Consider the following 20,327-nt stretch of genomic DNA (forward strand, 5'->3'; position numbering starts at 1 on the left):
GCTTTTCAAATAAAACTTTCTATTCTAAGGTCACCCATTCCAATCTCTGGGTTCCTAAATGACTAGAAAGTTGACAAGTTTTGAGGGAATGAAACTGGGAGTCCAGGAAAGGAGAGGAAAGGAGGAGGAGCTAAAGGGAAGAGGTATGGCCACTAGAAGGGCCCTGGTGTTCAGACTATTCACACAAGGTCCTTGAGAGTCAACTGGCCATAGCCGGTCAATGAGGGCGATCTCTGCCACAGGGTGGGACTGGCAGTAATGGGCACCCAGACGGAGAACAGTTGTAGCAAGTGTCAACTGGGCATCTTTTTTTCAGGCTTTCTTTGGGTATTACTGGTTTCATTTTAGGAGATCTGGGACCCATCCTGGGGCATGTTGGAGGATCACAGGCTACTGAGTTGAGGCACAATGTTGCCATTATTGCCTTCAGTCAACAAAATGGATGATCAGCTCTGTAACAAAACCAGTACAACTTATTTAAAATATTTAACTAACCTCTTCTGAAAATAGTAGGAAGGTTGGGGAGGAGGGAAGAGCATTTTAACCCTATTTTCAATGACACCAGAGCCCCCTAAAATGCTAAGCCCTCTTCAATAGACGCTCTCCCCACTTACATTTAGCCTGAGCATAACAATGACCTAATTGCACACATTCTGAAATCTCTTATCTGTGGGAGAAAGACTTAGAATCCCAACTTTTGTTCCTTAAATTCAAATAAATGTATGCTGCTGTGGAATGGACCTTCCTGCAGATGGTTTCAGGTGGGCTGCAGAAAGGTTATATTTAGTAAACCAAACTGTGACTGTGCTACAGCAGAAATGCAAATGTCTTACAGAAAGCATTTGTCTGGATAAACTAAAATAATACAATCCCCAAGTCCAAGAGAGATTGTTCATCTTCCTGGACAGATGTGGGTGGCTTCATGGAACAGTGGCCAGGAACCCACAGATGAGAACAGACTGAGGCAGTACCGTTCTGGTTCCTAGTTTCCCTGAGCAGTCTTGCTCTGTGTGGGCCACTGCCGACAGTTTAACATTTGATCTCTACACGTTGAAAAAATATCCTCTGGTTTGCTCTCCTGCATGTACTCAACATGTGAGTTAAAGTGAGTTTTCTTGGTCTCGTTAAGTATAACAGACCTCTCTGATTACCATGGGACAACTATTACCACCAAAAGCCAGACGTCCATTTGATTTTAGGAAACTGACTATGTGTGTGTTCATGCACACACATGTGACCACACGCAAAGTTTTTTTAAACCAAGAGAGACAGCAAAAAGGCACCAAAAGAGGGAGCCTTATTTCTCAGTTGGCAGGGTGACAGCACCTTGCACTGTTTGGAGTATCGCCCAAGCAGGTAACAGCAGGGGTTGAGAAATTTCAGAAGAATTAGCTGATAGTCATCTATTATTGTATCTGGTTGTTATTTTAGCCGTGTTACGATAGGGGACCAGAGAGCATGGGAAGAGGGGGAGGGGATGAGGAGGAAAGCTTTGCCATCAGACAGAGGCTGCCAGTCCTTACCGGACTGGGCTGAGAACAACAAGGTGCAATAAGAGGAATCAGAATAGGAAGAAAAGCATTTCTTTTCCCAGGGTCATGCCAAATTCTGTTCTATCCCCATTTCCAGGCCTACCGTCCCAGTTTCTAGCCCCTTCTCAGCTGCTTTCTCAGTGACTCCAAGGCCACGGTCCCCACTGGCTCACGCCCCTATCCAGCACTCTCCCTGTCTGTGGCCTCTGCTTTTCAGTAAGTCTGTGGGTGACAATTCCCCTTCTTTGCACCTGGTGATTCTCCCTATTGAATCAACAGCCCAGAAAGCCGCCCCAAGTGCTACAGGTAAGCCAGGCCAAATGAGAATAGCCAATGTTAACATGGTCTGCAATGGCATGTTGTTGGGGGTGGGGCCAATATTAATATGATGAGGCAGCTTAATGTGAGTCCCCTTCGCACGGGGCAGGTGCGGGGGAGAGAGAGTGGAGGATCAAGACAGCAGCTGCATCACAGAATTCGTGTTTGAATGATCTTCCCACCGTGTGATCAGTTCTAGCATGCTTAAACAGTTTCCACTGGCATGCAGAAGGATCAGCTGCTCTTAGTATCTTACCCTCATCCCTTCAAATCGTGATAAGGCTCTTAAGGGTCTCAAAGCTCTTAGGGTCCTAAGGGACTTTATGGCACCTAGTTCCGAGTAGCCCAGGGCATTAGCTATAAGGCTGACTAAAGAGACCTACACGGAAACAGAAGAGAAAAAGAAAAACAAAAAAAAGGAAACAAAAGATAAAACAGCAACAACAACAAAAAAGAAACAGAGGATCCGGAGTGTTAGAATAAAACCCCTAGCACTGATTATACAGACTGGGCCCCGCCCCCCCGGAACAGGAAGTGTGTTACACCAGCTGCCTACTTCAACTTGGACTCAAACGACCTGGAAGGAAAGGTGGTTGAGGCAGAAGAAAAAAACACAAAGGGAAGAGAACGTCGAGAGAGGGCAGTAGAACAAACATACAAGTTGGCAAAGGGAAGAGGCTGACGGGATAGGGAGAATGAGGAAGTTCCATTGGAAGGAGAGGAGCCTGAACAGATGACAAAAACCTTACCCTCGCCCTTTACAGTCTCTGCAGGTCCCAGAAGTTCCCATTAAATTAAGCCAGACAAATTTAATGGTACCTATGGAAAAGAATACAGATAAATACATACACTCCACACTGGCTGCCCCCTCCTCAGCTCATTCACCACGGACTTCCAACAAGGACAAGCTCTCTTACTCCTGGTTGACGAGAAACCATTTGTTTGAGAATTGGATGAGTTACTACATCAACAAGGATACAGATTCAATAAGTACCACAGTAGACTTTCCAGTTCCCAACAAGAAAAGGACCAAACGAAGAAACTTCTTGACAGAACTTTGGCTCCATGGGAACTCAAGTGACTCTCTCACTTTTAACTGCAACAATCCTTCCATCTTTTTAACTATGATCACGGCTCCTTCATGGTCATGAGAACTTGGGTGGGTCTGGACAACTGAATCCATATTTTCCCTTATAATTCCCATACTTTCTCTCCACAAAGCCCCAAAAAGAATTGGCCTTGGGTCTAACTTTTCTAGGAAAATCTTCTCTTATTCTTATCGTCAGGATAATGGCTGGAAGGCTTCTTGGATGAATTTTTACTTTACAGATAAGGAAACAGACTCATACACAAGAATTTGCCCAGTGTCAACACTGGCAGTTCTGCAGCCAGGATTAAAGGCCCAAGCTCCTGATTCCCAGGCAGAACTCTTTCTTTCATAGACAGGTCAATGCCCCCACTGGCTGGATGACAAAAATCCCAATAAAGGATTATGGTATATGCACAATTTGGAGCTGTGTATATTGCCATCCTGGACAGAAGTAGTCTGGTGTCTAGGCCTGGAGTCACAGTCAAACGCTTTCCTGCTTTTACAGAGGCAAACCCACCTTATTCTACCAGAGCTCTCAGAGTGGCTATCTCACAGATCCCTTAACTACATGGAGGGCTGCCTGGGCCTAACCGGAGAGAGGCACAGAGCTCTTCAGGGGGAAGACTACCTGAAATACCTTTAGTTAGACTGTTTGGACTCTGGGTTTCTTAGAGAAGTATTTCCCTGATACTGTACCACAAGTCTGGGATAGGTTGATGCTCTCATCAACAATTCTTAAATTCCCTGTACTGGGAAGTAATGATTATAGCTTGGTTTAGCCTAAACTGATGATATTTTAAAGCAAATTTAGAGGCAAAAAGAGAGAAACAATCCACAACTTGGTTCTTGGTTTCATTTGATGCTTTTTATCTATAGCTGAGGGATTTACTTCTTAAGATTCTGTATCTCTGAACTGTACAAAAAGTTTTTGTTTTTTTTTAAAAAAAAACAAAGATATTTATAATTAAGCAGCAGGCTGGCAGGGGTAGAAGTAGCAGGTCAATGGCCTAGTGAGAGTCAGGGATGAGCGGGCTCAGAGGTTTCAGTGTTTAAAGCAGAGTGAACCTTCGGCTATGCCTGTCTTAATAATCCATGAGTGGAGATCTCTTCCCTGGAGGCCCAGGCAGTAGCCAAAGCAAATCTGGAATGAACTGCTGCCCTCTTTGGCTACTCAGGTTCTTCGAAGGGTAGATGGCTCAGAGTGTAATTTCTATTCAAAACAACAGCCTCAAAAGCTTTATCTAGAACACAGCAGTACCAACCAATCATTTTCCCTCCATCCATCATTGACAGTAAGAATCTACATGGAGGTGTCTTTTGTCTAAAACTGCCAGGTGCAGCCAACTCTTAACCCTGAAGCATCTAAAACTGTCATATTCTTAAGTGAGACCTGAGTGGGTAAATCTGAAGGTAAGCTACTTCAACCAAATACTCGAGGTCAAAATATCCTGCATAACTATGCCAGGTAAAGATTACAGAAAACTAAGCTTCATACAAGGCAAGATGATTCTGGTTCTTGGTGGGGGAGAGTGGTGATTTATCTGATAATAAATAGGTCCAAAGTGGGGAGAAGGGTGGAGGAGGTACAGATGCCAATTCAGAAGCTGGCTGTAAATGCTGCTGAGATAGTCTGCTATTCAACTGACCAGTCTAACCAAGGTCTCCTCCTAAGACAGCATTAGCAAGTGTCCTATCTGGGGAGTTAGTGGTAATTTTAAAATCTGCTGAGTCTCCACGTTAAACACTCACTGGACATAATCAGAACATTGCTTAAAATAACTAAGGAAAGAATAAAACCTGAAAAAGAAAAGGGACTGAGGGCCAGTAAAAATCCAGGCTACCTGTGGCTGCAGGCCTAGAAGAAAAGGGAGACACTGGATGACTTTTTTAAAATGACATGAACATTTCCAAACGGAGAGTGTGTTCAATAGTGAATTCAGGATGAGGTGAATGGTCTTTGCAAGTTCCCATCCCTGGAACAGATATGCTGGCTAATCTCTGGATTTGCTGGGGGTAAATTTCCCTGGGAAAAGATGATGAAATTCTTTTCCAGGACACCATCTCCAGGGCAGCCAGGGACCTGGGCAGGAGAAAACGTTGCCTCTGGGAACGCACATGGCTTATACACAAAGAAAGTTCATCTTGGAAGTTGTCTAGATCATCTCCATGATTCTAAAAAGTACTCTTAGCGGCTCTAAGAGGCAATGAGGAAGAATGAAAATCCATCAGAGGAACAAACATGGTGATGAGTAACAGGTTCCGGCATCAAGTCACTGGTGGATAAAATGGGAGGAAAGAGTTTCTCAGAGGCTGCCAAATTAGGACCGAAAATTTACACCTGCTGGATGTTCCAAAATGCCAAAGGGACCAGACATTTTATTTAAAAGGACAGCAAAACCTCTGATGGTTCCAGCTGTCCAGGTGTCAGTCTAAACCTTATTCTCAACTCATAACTCAAACAGTGCAGCCAGGGCATGGACTGCGGCTGCCACCCCTACCCCACTCCAGCACACTCTGCTTCACACTGGTTACGTGTCTGTGTCGCATCTTTTCAGCCCTTTGAGAGAAGTAATCTTGTCTTCTATTCTCTTGTATTCCCCACAACACCTGGCAGAAGGTTTTGTGCTATGGGTGTTGAATAAACATTTGATACATGAAGAATAAATGCACTGCTCTGCCTGAGAGAAAACAAGAGTCCTAGGAAAGACCTGTTCCCAGAATGCTGGATTTCCCCAAGCCTGGAATCAGGTAAGAGTGGCCTGGACAGCCAAGGTGAGCTTCCCAAGGGCCAGGGCCATACCTCCCTGCCCCCTGTGACTCCCTATGGCTCCTAGGACAATTCTACATGGAGAATGGTATTTTGTTTATTTCTGTTTACTCATTACTGGTCCAGAAGTGTTTCAGGGGTCAGAGCCAGGTCTCATGGCAATGTAAGAATCTAGCAACTCCCCAAAGTTAGGTGGATTTAAGGATTACTGTCAGCAGGCTCCATGTCTTTCTCATGTTTTTTGCTTCCCCGTCACTTAATATAAAGAGTGCTAAAAGTATTTGCTAAATACACAGTGACCTGCAGAACTGTTAATTCTTTTATAATAGCAGCAGAATGTGGGGTACTTGATTGCCCACCCAGAGGGAAGAGGAGGAGATGGCACAGGTTAGGGTGAAGAGGAGGCAGGTCAAGGTGGGGAAGGTTAGTGCTGAATCACAGCTTCCCTAGGGCTGTTGGAAGTGTGGGAGTGGACATACCTATCTGAGTTCCCGGAACGTCTAGAAGACAAGGGGCCCCTAGGTCTCCTGTGCGTGTCCACCTGACTCTAAGCGGTCCTGAGGAGTCACAGTGAAATAAAGGCTCCAGGGTACTTCCGCTGTTCTGTAGAAAGAGAACTGGCCTGTGTCACCTCAGTTCTCTGGGTCTGATCCCAAACCCATTCCTCACCTCCTAGAACTCATGCTTCCCACCTGCGGGAGGAGGTAGAGGCCCTTCCATCACAAGGGGCTGCCACCTCTGGCTAGGAGGGGCCCATGCCGGCCACCATGGGGCAAGACCTCCCTGGTTCACTGTAAGGGCAGTGACCTCCTCACCTCATTGGAGCACAGTGCCAGCTCTAGGAAGGAGTCAAGGAGGCTGTGTTGGGAAAGGAGTGCATTAACCCAGCAGAGACCACCCTGGTGCGGAGTGCCAGGTGCCTCTGACTTCTGTGCTGCTTCGTGCCAGCCCAGAGGAGCTCCATAGGTGGTTCACCAATGAAACCTATTTTAAATGGACCAACCCAGCTGCCAAACACTCCCCTTCTCCGCCCTCAGAAGGACATGAAGTCACCTTCAGCCCTGCTCCTGAAATTCCCATTCGTTCTCATTCAAATGCTGATTTGACTAGGAGAAAAAAGCTTCAGTGATCAGACAGAATAAGAAGCACTCATCATGGTTAGAAAGCCCAATAAGGAACAGTTCCTGGCGGAGTGAGAAATAGTTACAGGTGATGCGGCTTCACCCTGAAAAATAACACAGCAGGTAAAGACCACTGAGCCATGGAGATGGTCTCGAAACCTGGAGGAAAAAAGGACTTTTTAAGTTTGATCACCACTGTGGAAATAGCCATGTGTGGGAAGGAGTAGGAGTCGGGGGAGGGTTTCTTTTGCGTTCTTTCCTCTCCTTGACAGATTTGCTCTCATGAGTCTGGTATGAAGACTTGAGATGGATGGGAGTGTACCTGGGGACGGTCAGCAGGAGAGTCTACTTAGATCCCACCACCACCCACCCCATCCTCTCAGCTCTCTCCTGGCAGCAGAAGGAGGACAACACTGCTGGTTTGGGGCCAGAACCTTTCTGTTCCCAGTCTAATAACAAAGCTTGGACACCAATGATTTCTCTTCCCATTCCTGATCTCAGAAACTTCTACAAACCACTAGTGAACTGGTGACTTAGGCCCTGGAGCAAATACGGGGACTTCAGGGTCGCTTCCCAAGTCAGCACCTGAGTGCTCCGAAGAGAACCCAAGCGTCCTATCGGGCTATCCCCTGGGCCCCAGGCAACTCTAGCCACAGTCCCTGCTTCTGTTTCCCTGCTGGCAGCGGAGGGAAGGAGAAAGCAGGACACGTACAGCCACGATGAGGAAGTCCAGCCAGCACCAGGCATTGGTGAAGAACTTGACGAAGCCATAGGCTGTCCACTTGAGCAACATCTCCAGGATGAAGATGTAGGTGAAGACTTTATCAGCGTACTCCAGGATGGTACGGATGGTCTTCCTCTGCTCGATGTAGATGTCCTCAAAGGCCTGGAAGAGAGGCAGCAGCTGCCTACAGTGCCTACAGAGAAACAGGCAACACGGAAGTACCACCCCCCCCACCCCCGCAACCCCTGGCAGCCTTCCCACCTGTGCTGGCCGGTCATCAGCTCCCCATCTTCCTTCACTCTACCCCTTGCTACACGTGGCTTTTCTTTGTGAAAAAGTTTTCTTGAGATGTCATTTTCATCCCTCATAATTCATCTATTTAAAGTTTACAGCGCAATAGCTCTTAATGCATTCAGAGTTATATATTCATCACCATAGTCGATTTTAGAATATTTTCATTAACCTCCAAAGAAACCCCACACCCTCCAGCTGTCACCCTGTAGTCTCCCGATCTCCCCCTAGTCCTGGCAACCACCAATCTGCTTTCTGTCTCCGCAGACCTGCTCCTTCTGGACATTTTGTATAAACTGAACCATATAACATGCAGTCTTTTGTGAATCAGGGATACTAGGGAAGAAAGGGAAGTTGCTTTGAATGAGGCAAGCTAAGCAGTGAAGATACTTGGTCATTTGTATTCTTATCCTGATGAAAAGGGGGTCTTGGACTCAAGAGGGATCATGCTGAGGTCTAGGATGAAGATACAGACAAGTGTGAATTCTAATCCCCAGGGCTCAAAACACCAGCCCGAAGCACTGGAGTAGATTGTTACTCTTGGTCTACAGCCAAACTGTGTTATTAGAAAAACTGGGCTTAGGCCCGTCCAGTCTTTTCTGCTGGTCGCTATACCCCTGCCCAGTCAATCCCCCAGTAAATTCTCCCCCGGACCTCACCAGGGCACCACTGCTGAGTAGAATCATGAAGATGATGAAGGTCTCGAACCAGTTGTGCTCCACGATGAGGAAGCAGGTTTTCCGCAGGATCCACCAAGACTTGCCCAGTCCTTCCTCAATGTTGACCTGGCAGCACTTAAATCTCTGGACACAACCTAGCACCGGTGGGAGAGGCAGATCAGATTGTGGGACGTGCCCCGCCCAGACGCGCCCTCCTCTTCTTCTCCCAAGGCCCCCCGGGTGCTGCCCCACCACACAGCACAACAGTTCAGCAGCTGACTCAGAAGTGGAGAGGGTGGTGGGGCTGAGGCTATGCTGCCAGGCAGCCAGGGCAAGGCCCTCTGATGATGGGAAGATATCCGATAAAGAAGCAGTGAGAGGGAGGAGGAGAGGGTAGTCAGGAGGCAGACACGGTGGAAGTCTTGGGACTGATGTCGAGAAAAATGGACAAACAAAAATTTGAGAATAAAAACTTGTTACAGCTGAGAATCAAATGGGGAAAATGGTATCAACCTCCCTGAAATTGATGAGGCGGGGAACAAAGTTCCTGCAGATACCCACAGAGCCCCCCTCTCCCCGGCCAACCACTGACCCTAGCATAAACATTGTCTGCAAGCCATGCAAGTGCTACATGTCATCCGCCCTCCTGGCCCCCTTTCACCTTCCGTGAAGCAGGCATCTGGATCCAAGTACTCCTCAGGCTGCTCCACAGGGACTTCTTCAACTTCTGGTTTGATGTCAATGGTGCTTCCTTCAGAGGAGCTGGTGTCGTCCAGTTTCTAGATACATAAGGAGAAAGGAGAGAAGCAATGCTACAGCAGCATGTCCGCTCTATGCTGACTATGCTGCCTTTGGCACTGATTTTGCAGCAGCTACAATTCAGGCTAGAAACTCATCCTCATCCAATTGACCATGGGCTACCAATTACCACAGGGCCTTCAGAACCTGTCAGGAGGGAGTACAACATCACAGCCTGCTCACGGATGACAGGGATCCTCCCTAAGCAGAAGGTGCCTATAGCTGGTCTCAGTGGTACAGCTCAGACAGATTGACGGCAGGGAAGTATGCGAGGGTTTCCTGCAGCCTCTGATCCAGATGACTCAGAAGCAACAGAGGCAGATCTGGGAACATCTCAGGAATCTAGCTCGTCTAGGGGTGGGTAGAACTGGTTCTCAAAGTTGAAAGTGAAGTGAAAGTCGCTCAGTCTTGTCCAACTCTTTTGCGACCCCATGGACTGTAGCCTGCCAGGCTCCTCTGTCCACAGAATTCTCCAGGCCAGAATACTGGAGTGGGTGGCCATTCCCTTCTCCAGGGGATCTTCCTGACCCAGGGATTGAATCCAGGTCTCCTGCATTGCAGGCAGATTCTTTACTGTCTGAGCCATCAGGGAAGCCCAAAAGTTCAAAGTTGACAGTTGGCTATTCCAGAATCTCTCTGCCAGGCCCACGGCTGGACCACTGCCAAGGCTGATCATTTGCTCTTACACAGGATCAAGACAGGTTTCTCAGCTGGGACCTTACATCTTTGCTGCCTTCAGGATCCGACTCGCTGCTGACGTCCTCGGTGTTTAGGTTCTCAAAATCGGACTCGCCGACAGCGATGGGCACTCGCACGGTCAGGTTGGGATTGTTGATGAAGGACATGTGGTCCTCGTCGATGATGTACTTCTCCACGCTGCTGCCTATGCCGCTGGTGGTGCCATTGCCATTCTTCTGGAAGTCACCGTTCCGGTGGATGTCGGCGCCGGTGTGGTTGGCGATGCAGTTGGCTTTCTTCTCGTACAGCTCGTCCAGAGGTTTCACTTCGTCGGCCTCGCGCTGCTTGAAATGGGCCTGCATGAAGGCATGCACTTTCAGCTTGATCCACGCTACGCCCTTCTTGATCCGGATCACGGAGATTTGCAGGTTGTTCATTTCTCCATCATCGTCCGTGGCGGCCAGGTTGTCAGCACTGAAGGAGCTCAGAAGCAAGGCCAGAAACAGGTTCAGCACCTGCGCCAGGAGCAGTAGGAAAATGGCGAGTGAATGGAGAATGGTGTTGGGTACAGTCATCCACCAAACTAGGGCTGTAAACTGCAAGCTCACAGGCTTACGTAAAAGACTCGAGAGTTTCTACTGTGTACTGTTTCACTCACATAGTGTTTTAAGTGCTCATGTCACTATGTGTATATTTTGTTTGGCTTTGGTTGTAATACGACGAGTTTAGTACTCCTTTTTTTGGTTCTTTTGTAGTGCTATTCACATATATATGTACTTCAAAACATACTGCTTTTCTTATAATCAGAAAAAGCAAAGGTTATATCCATTTTGGGAGAAAATTCTCCAAAAATACAAACAAAAAGGTGGGCATGGATTATTGAGAAGGATCAAAGAATGCCTAGATGCCATGTGTTCTTGAGCAGCAGATGTCCTGGAGGACCCAGGTTAGAAAAAAATTAGGCTTGGAGAACCAGACTTTCATATAACAAATCTAGAAGGTCGAACTGAAATATATTCCATGCTATCCTATTTTAAGAATTGATTTTGTTTTCCTAACATTTATCATAATTAAGTAGCTCTAGCAAGAGGGTGATGGTGACTTTTGCATTCTATATGTAAGTGTCAGGCCATTAGAAACAAGCTTCATTTATGTTTTTTCTTTTTTTTTTTAACCACGTTGGGCATTAAGATTCATTTATTTTTCTTAAGACTTACTTTTGAAAAGTGGGAGAGATGTTCACTTCTTGATTTACACTTGGCCCTTACTTTGTCATACTTCTGAAGAGTAAGGCATACATTTCAGGTGGAAGTAATCATATGTGCAAGGTGGGAGAAACAGAAATGATATATGAACTCTACGTATCTGGGTTACCTTGGCTACTTGCAGCATTACAGAGGAATACAGTCAGTTAAATGGAGGTCAGCTGATGAGGGCTTTGAAGGCCAGGCTGAAATATTTGAGTTTTAATTGGATCCACTATTGGTCCTTGAATAAAGGAGTCACAGATGATGACAGAGATTTGAGAAAGTCATTCCTACTAGGTACACACATGGTGGGTTGGGAGGAGGGGTTAGGAGTTAGGAGCCTGCTACTTCCATGAGTTGATACGGGTCTGGATCAGGCTATAGGAATCTCAAACCTCAGCAAGCAGAGGAATCTCCTGGAGTGGGATGCTTGTTAAAAACGAGCATCTCCTTGGTCTCACCGGAGAGATTCTGATTCAGTAGATCTGGTGTAGGTCCTGGGACCTGGCCTTTTTTAATGAGTGAAACTCAATGTGACTGTAACGAAGGTGGTCTTCCTTGGACTTTTAGAAATACCAGATGGGTTGTAGAAACGGAAAGGAAGGGGCAGATCTCAAAAATACTACAAAGAAAGATGCATATATAGAAATGCTAAGAAGAAAGATATGAAAGATATCAGATATTTACCTGGAATGGAGAGAAAAGTCACAAGAGACTTACAGATTCCTAGAGATGACATGGGCAGAAGGATTGAGCCAAGGGGAAACTGGGAAAAGTGTCATCACAGGCAGAAATAATAGTGGATTTTGTCGTGTGCTCAGGTGTCTGCAGCCAGTCATGGGAAGATGTCCCTGAGACTACTAAGCACAGGAGACTGGAGAAGTGGGAGCTCAGGGCTGGTGATTGTCCATTGACTCTACAATGGACAGTAGCTGTAGGCAGTAGCTGTCTTCACTGAAGGAGTGGGAAGACTGGAGAGATCAGGACTGAGGGGAAGATGGCTGGGAGTGGAGAATGGGAGTGACTAAGAAACATTATATTGCCTGTTTTTATAGGCCCAATGAAAGACTAGGGTGGGCAAGGCTGGTTCAGAGGTTAATGAGTAGGAATGCCCTACTGGTATATGCTTTTCTATGGCAGAAAAAGGAAGAGAACCACTCTGGATGAGCTTATAAGGGGTCATCTGAGTGTGTCTTCTTCCAGCCCTCCTTGTTGTACACTTGCAGGTGGGCTTTGGCCTGATTTGAAAGATAAGTACTTCTCAAACTATAACATGCATGTGGATCACCTGGGGATCTTGTTAAAAATGCAGATACTGATTGTGGGGAGTGAGTGGCCTAAGATTCTGAATCTCTAGTACACCCTTGAACGTTCTCATTGCTGCTAGTCCTCGGATGACACTTTGAGAAACCAGGTGTTAATTTCTGTTGGTGAACATTCTATTTACAGAGGCAAGAGACAGCAGGTGGATAGAGTGAAGCAAGGAAGTGATTTGAAATTTATAAACATCAGATAAAATCCTAGGATGGCTTAGATCCATGGTTCTCAAAGGAGGGCAATTTTGCCCACTGAGGACAGTTGGTAATGTCTGGAGACATCTTTGGTTTTTACAACTTGGGCTGGGGGTCACTACTGGCCAGTAAGGAGTAGATGCCAGGGATACTGCAAACACCTTACAATACAATACACAGGACAGTTCCACAACAAATAATTATCCAGCCCAAAAGAGCAGGCTGAGAAGTTCTGAGGTTTTTTTTAATAGTAGAAAGACCATAGACTTTGAAGTCAAGGATCTAATATAAGCCCTGACACTTATTAGTTGTGGGACTTTGGAGAAGTGCCTTAACTTTGCTGAATTTTGTTTCCACAATTGTGAAAAGGTTGACAGGTTGTGAGGCTCATGACCCAGTAGGCCTCTGAAAACAGCAGTCTCTTTTCCTTTGTACCTTAGGGTTCTTGGGCCAAGAAAGAATAAAGACCAACACAGACATGGAAGGACTAAGTAGACTGGGCTTCTGGGTCAAGAATAAAATGCTCAGAGCAAAGAACAAAAAGATGTACAAGTTAGTACTAACCACCAAGTTGCCAATAACCATGACCATCATGAAGACAATGAGGCACATGGCCTGGCCAGCCACCTCCATGCAGTCCCACATGGTCTCGATCCATTCCCCGCACAACACTCGAAAGACAATGAGGAAAGAATGGAAAAAGTCATGCATGTGCCAGCGAGGGAGTTCACAGTCCTGGTTGATCTTGCAGACACATTCTTTGTAGCTCTTTCCAAAGAGCTGCATCCCCACCACGGCAAAGATGAAGACAATAATGGCTAGCACAAGGGTCAGGTTGCCCAGGGCACCCACTGAATTTCCAATAATCTTGATCAGCATGTTCAGGGTGGGCCAGGATTTGGCCAATTTGAAGACTCGGAGCTACAGAAAAGAAACCCAAATGAAATTCAATTAATTTATTCTTATCACATGGCTACAATAAAAACATACTAAATTAGTAAGATCATTACATTTTCTGAGCACCCTTGGAAAATTCTCAGCGTTTTCTAACAGTATCTTAAAACTGAGAGAAACTGAGGCACAGATGAAGGAAAACTAATTAACTGCAAAATAAATGAAAGATTTAGAACTAAGAACCAAGAATACTAACTCTAGTCCCTGAATTAGTCTCTAGGTCAATCCACCTTTTAAAAATCCATACATGAACATATATTGATTTTCCCTTGACTTCTCAGCAGTCATATTAAAGAAAATGTGATTTGTAGTTAACCAAAAGATGAGCTTGGTAAGGACAGTGAGAATAAATCATCTGTCTTTTTAAAAAAGCAAGGATTTAAAAATTCTACATATTTCTCTTAAAAATTCTACATATCTCTGCCAATAAACAGGTAATGGCTGATACGAAACTTTGTGACATGCTTGGACTAACTGGAAGGAAAAGCACAGCTTCCAAGGGGCAGTTCCAATATACCAAAAACCTTATGAAAAGGGACTATACTGATATTAATTCAGAGGATAGAACTTTTGGTATCTGTTAATCAGAAAATTTTTGTATTCTGTGATGAATGATTATAAGGTCTTGACTAACCAGCTGAGAATTATAATGAATAAAGCCCATGAACAGAGATCACCATCATATGTCTTAATAACTACACATGTATAACAGAATGTAACAGGAATTCTGGTAGAAGGCAACCACGTTGATTTGGACAATTTTTTTTCCCTACTGAAAATTTGAGTTTTATCTGAGAGTTCAAGATTTAGCAGGTGATGCTCTGTACATAACCTGGGTCTCTCACAGTTTTTCACCATTCTGACTGGCTATTAATTTAATCAAAGTATTAGTGATAATGCTTCTACTACTTAATTCTTCATCTTATCTTCTAAATAGCAAGAACTACTCTCAAAAAGCCTACTGTTGGCTGGATCCTAAACAAAGACCAGTAAGCAGAGGTTCCAGAAATGAGACAGATGTTATTTGTGACTTGGACTGAATGAGATTTCTGTTTTATAAACAGTTTCACTCTAATCCAATTCTCTGTCTTAGATAAGCTGAATATCCTTAAATCCTTTCCGTTGTGAGTGCTTAAGTATTTTCCCAATAAGAGAAACAAATCTAAGCCATTTCTGATGCTCTGTCTGAGTGGGATACCCTCAAGGTAACTCAGCTTCTCAAGGGACTCAATCAGGACATCACTCATGCCTATGCTTCATGGGAAGCTATTCTGAGGATATTGTTAACTGTTAATACTTTCAGAGGCATGTTAGTAATTTGAACACTAATTTTTTCAAATACATTAAAAAAAATCCTTCTTAGCTAAAGATCTGTGTTCAACAACTAATTTCAATATAACTTTAAAAAACATTATTTTATTCTCATTTTCTGGAAGGGGTCACCATGATAGAAGATATGAGCCATCTCTGGAAAAGGGAGAAATTTTTGCCATTTCAGAGAGATGTTCAGAGAAAGAAATGGGCTCACCAGCGAATTCAAATCAGACCTCAGAATAGCTCTTGTGAATCCTTCTTCATCTTTTAGATTAACCATTATTTTCTGAGGAACTTCAAAAAAATTGATTTATGTTTGTTGACTGATTAAAAAAGCCTACTTTCTATATTAGGTAATTAGCAGAAAAGTTTTTCAATATTTTAGTTGATAAACCAATAGACAGTCAACTGCAACTGTGAGCAGAATACAGCTAAGAATTTTGTAAAATCATCAGATTAACTTATACAAAATTCTTCCTAGTAGCTACAAGACAGGAAAATGTAAAAAAGAAATTGGAGAAATATGGAATACCAATCGGAAAGATCGCAGCACCGAAAGCCCCTCCACGTCTGCTAGACTCAGTTCCATTAAACTGAGGGAGACAATAAATCCATCAAAAATGTTCCAACCTTCTTGGAAATAATAGTAGGGATCCATGGCTATGAGCTTCAGGAACATTTCCGCTGTGAAAATTCCAGTGAAAACCTAAAGAGGGGGAAGGCAGGGGTAAGAAAAAGAAATAATAGAAAGAAGATGCCTCTATCATTATCTTTGAATACGGCATGTCCAAGAAGCCATAAGCATCAGCCTTCACTTAATTCTGCCTCTGAAGACATCAATACCTGGATGTCCCCTGACAACTCCACCCGATGCAGGAAAGTCTTATTTTCCTCTTGAATGAAGAGGAAATGTTCCCATCTTTGTTGCCAGAACTACCCAATTCATATTGTTCAAGAGAGCAGTTAAAAAATTATTCTAAGCAATCAGGAATATCACACAGGTGACTCCTAAAGGGTCAGCAGTCATTTGAATGTGTATGCCAGATTTGGGATATTGACCAAAAAAAAAAAAAATCACTCACTGTGTTCTAATTACAAAAATACAGCATTATTCCTGATTTAACATTATGTGTCTTCTTGAATGCAGACATATACTGCAGAACTTCTTATTTTAAATGGTAAAAGCAACAGAACATTGCTTAAAGTGTGCAAAATATTAGAGAAATAGTCTCACTGCCTTGCATACAATTATTATTTTAATGTACTCCTTTTTTTTCAGATGCATAAAAATATTTTGTCAGAGTTTAAAACCACAGACTACATAATATCTTGGCTTTTCACTTATCTTGATTTATCATGACTCATTTCACTTAACACGTATTTCTCACTTATCATGACTCCATTCATGTTGCAACACAGTCTTCCTAGTTCCCACTTTCATTGCTTGTATAACATTCTACTGGGTAAATACATCCTCAAAGAATTTTCTCATTGTTGGGAGATTCTGGTGCTTCCTTCTGATTTTTTCAATATGATAATCAAGGATGTAATCATTGTTCTAGATTTGGAGCTTACTGGGTATGAGAATGATTTCTTCTCTCTGTTACCTGACCCACTCCCACCTTTCTGCCTTTCAGAGCATCGTGTGTTTCCCCAATGCCTTCTGTATCCTGAGGACCTTAGTAGCATAACATGTAGGCAGAAAGCAAAATCCCATGAACACCAGTTTTGACAAGATCAATACTCTCATTCTAGGCTGACCATGTAATATGTAACTATCACTGAATATCCTGTTTTTAGAGGAGAGTAGTTTATATGCATCAGATTTAAAATTCATAACAAGTTAATAACTGTAACCACTTGGTTACCAAGTTTACATATGAAGGGGCTTGAGAAAAACTTCAGAGATATGGTCTGAGGTCAGAATTAAAAATAGTGAAAAATAATTAGATTATACTTGTTTGGAAATACACTGAATTAATGTGTAGCAAAAACAAAACAGAATGACTTGATGAAAATAAAACAAAAGGGATAAGTGGTTTGGAAATTTTTGGTTTCCATATACATTTCTAAGCTTCCCCCATCCTGCGTTGGGAAGATCTGCTAGAGAAAGGATAGGCTACCCACTCCAGTATTCTTGGGCTTCCCTTGTGGCTCAGCTGGTAAAGAATCCGCTTGCAATGCGGGAGACTTGGGTTTGATCCCTGGGTTGGGAAGATCCCCTGCAGAAGGGAAAGGCTACTCACTCCAGTATTTTGGCCTAGAGAATGCCACGGACTGTATAGTTCATGGGGTGGCAAAGAGTCGGACACGACTGATTGACTTTCACTTCCCAGGTGGCTCAGTGGTAAAGACTCTGCCTACCAATGCAAGACACGCAGGTTCGATCCCTAGGTCAGGAAAATCCCCTGGAGAAGGAAATGGCAACCCATTCCAGTATTCTTGCCTGGAGAATCCCATGGACAGAGGAGCCTGGTGGGCTACAGTCCATAGGGTTGCAAAGAGTTGAACACAGTTGAATGACTGAGCACACTCGCATGCACTTTTTTAAACTGAAGATGCAGTATTCTAAAATTGAAAGAAAATACTCCCTGAAGAGATCTGGTCAACTTAAATCAAAAGTTCATAGTGCAAGCTAAGTGTGTACAGACGGAATGTTACTCTTTATGAGGTCAGTCAAGTAGGGGCAGCTAATCAAATCAACTCTTGACACACATTTTGCCCTTAGCGTCAGCCCATCAAAGATTTCTCTACTTAGAAACATTAACACACTTAACGCACACTAAGTAGAAACTGAATCTGCTGTCCCGTTGGTTCTTGCTGAACACACAGAAAGTGCTCAGTAACAGAACAGGGTGATGAACCTCAGAACAGCTATCCTGTGAATTCTGGTTCCTGAGAGAAGATGCAGTTCTGTGGTGCTGCCTTTTAATGGGAGGCTGGGCCTCCAGATGCCTGGTAGAAACACCTGTGATGGGGACTTCCCTGGTGGTTCTGTGGGTAAGACTTCACACTCCCGATGCAGGGAGCCCTGGTACAATCCTTTAGTCAGTCAGTGAACTAGATTCTGCATGCCACAACTGAAAAAAAAAAAAAGAAAAAAGAAAAAAAGATACCCTGCGTGCTGCAACTAAGACCTGGCACAGTCCAATAAATAAATAAACATTAAGAAAAAAAAAGAAATGCCTGTGACAGAGGCATGTTGCTTCATGCCTTCAGCCCACACAGTCGGCTGCCCTTGTTTGGAGTTTGGGTAAATATAAATTTGTAGCTGTTGGCTGTATGAAGGAATTACTTTTTTGAAAAACGGAGAAGAGCAGATTCAAGGTTATTCTTTTGATGCCATCAACAACTGTATATAAATGTCACTCTTGTGACTGTCATCCAATATTCACCTCAGAATTTATGTTCTAGTGCAGCTGCTATCTGTATAGCTGGGGATCTCTGAGGTCACTAAGACCCTTTCAAGGGGCCTGGAGTCCTCTCTCCCTTTAAAAAGAGGTATACATAAGGGACTACAGGGAAGAAAAATGACAACATGAAAAGGATTCCATTCGGCTGAAAACTTAGTTTAAGCTGCAGTTAAGAAACCATAACATTCCTGTGTATTTGGTGAAGGAGGAAAAAACAACTTCTTGTTTTTCCTTTTTGGCTCATAATCTCAGAAATTACACTTACGTGTCAGGTGAACCTTTTGCCCTTCCTTCCATACTCCTTCCCCTCAAAAGATCCGGTCCTAAAGCCCTATCCACATGGAGCGGGGCTTGGTGTTAGGTGCTGGGGCCCAAACAGGGCATCTGTGCAGGAGGGCGGCTTAGAGTGGGCTGTCAGAGCCGATGCAAGCCAAGGAGAGTGTCCACTCCGGGGGGACAGTCCCATGTCTGAGCAGGATAAGGAGAGTATTTGTGTTGCATGCCTGCCCAGCACAGGGTGTTGAAATCTAAGGCGGATGGGAGGGCGTCCCCCATGGAGAGGGTGGGAGACCTGGCAGAAAGAGTGAGAGCTTAGGCAGGTGGACGTGGCATCCCCAGGGGGAGGCCAGCCTGGTGAGGGGTGTCAGGGCCCGAGTGGGTTGATGGCATCCAGCCATTCAGAGAGGTGGCCCAGTGAAGGGTGTCAGGGCCAAGCAAGCTGAGGGGGAAGTGGCCTAGGATCTAGAGCAAGCTACAGAGGTGGGTGAGTGTGTGTGTGTGTGTGTGTGTGAGTCTGTGTGCCGAGTGAGAAGAATTTCTGGGGAGGAGGGACAGCGTGTATTTCTGCGTGATCATGTGTGTGTGTGAGTGATCATGTATGTGTTTGTCTGGAGCCAGCTACAGAGGTGGGTGGGTGTGTGTGTGTGTGTGTGAGTGTGAGTGCTGAGTGAGAAGAACTTCTGGAGAGGAAGGACAGCGTGTATTTCTGCATGATCATGTGTGTGTGTTTGTCTGGAGCCAGCTACAGAGGTGGGTGAGTGTGTGTGTGTGTGTGTGAGTGTGAGTGCTGAGTGAGAAGAACTTCTGGGGAGGAGGGACAGCGTGTATTTCTGCGTGATCGTGTGTGTGTGTGTGTGTGTGTGTGTGTGTGTGTGTGTGATCGTGTGTGTGTTTGTCTGGAGCCAGCTACAGAGCTGGGCGAGGAGAACTTCTGGGTGGAAGGACAGCCTGAGAGTGAGTGTGTGTGGGGGTGGGAAGTGTCCCTGCAGACGGGCAGCACGGAGCGGAGAGTCAGGGCCTGAGCAGGGCAAGGAATGGTGCCCCGGCGTGGGGTGTCTGAGCCCAAGCAGGATGTAGACAGCTTCTGGGTGCAGAAGCCTGGGCTGGGGTGAGGAGGAGTCCTTGCAGGGGAAGATCCACTCAGGTGTCCGAGCTCAAGTGGGGCAGGGGAAATAAGGCTGCGTGGGGGCCACCTGGCCAGGGAGGATGGGGCCTGAGAAGTGTGAGGAGGGGTCCAAGCAGAGGACACTTGGGTGCTGATGCTAGAGGGCCTGGCACGGGGACTCAGGGTCTGACCAGGGGGAGGGGACCCCCATATTGCAAGAGGTAACAGTGGCTTTTTCTTTTTTTTTTAATGAAATAATATACTAAGGATAGTGGCAACCAGGTTTCTTTTTGTGGGAGAAGGAGTTATAAACATAGAAAGAAGAAAGATAGAATGAGTCCTGTAATGCTAGGTTAGAATAAGTGGTGAGCCCTGTACAGAAAGTGCCCAGCTATGCGTATTGCTCCAACAGATGTTGATTTCTAAACGTCAGTTTCCACTAAAAACAATCAGAGTTGCTTGAGAAATGGCAGATTCCAGGCCTGAGACAGGAAAAAAACTATAAAGTTAGCCTGGAATATTTCTG

The 20,327-nt window shown here is 44.9% G+C and overlaps 1 protein-coding gene across 3 annotated transcripts in view; it reads right to left on the reverse strand.

Annotated features, from left to right (window-relative positions):
- Nucleotides 1-20,327, reverse strand: part of SCN8A (sodium voltage-gated channel alpha subunit 8) — a 196,865-nt gene that overhangs the window by 20,673 nt on the left and 155,865 nt on the right. For all 3 annotated transcript variants that reach the window (XM_043883928.1, XM_043883919.1, XM_043883933.1), the window contains exons 15-21: nucleotides 15,537-15,710; nucleotides 13,301-13,657; nucleotides 10,023-10,493; nucleotides 9,164-9,281; nucleotides 8,503-8,657; nucleotides 7,541-7,714; nucleotides 2,107-2,229 (exon numbers count right to left, since the gene is read on the reverse strand). In XM_043883928.1, the coding sequence (XP_043739863.1) occupies nucleotides 2,107-2,229; nucleotides 7,541-7,714; nucleotides 8,503-8,657; nucleotides 9,164-9,281; nucleotides 10,023-10,493; nucleotides 13,301-13,657; nucleotides 15,537-15,710 (1,572 nt within the window). The remainder of the gene's footprint in view (nucleotides 1-2,106; nucleotides 2,230-7,540; nucleotides 7,715-8,502; nucleotides 8,658-9,163; nucleotides 9,282-10,022; nucleotides 10,494-13,300; nucleotides 13,658-15,536; nucleotides 15,711-20,327) is intronic.

This window comes from Cervus elaphus, chromosome 3, assembly GCF_910594005.1.
Source record: "Cervus elaphus chromosome 3, mCerEla1.1, whole genome shotgun sequence".
Classification (NCBI taxonomy): Eukaryota; Metazoa; Chordata; class Mammalia; order Artiodactyla; family Cervidae; genus Cervus; species Cervus elaphus.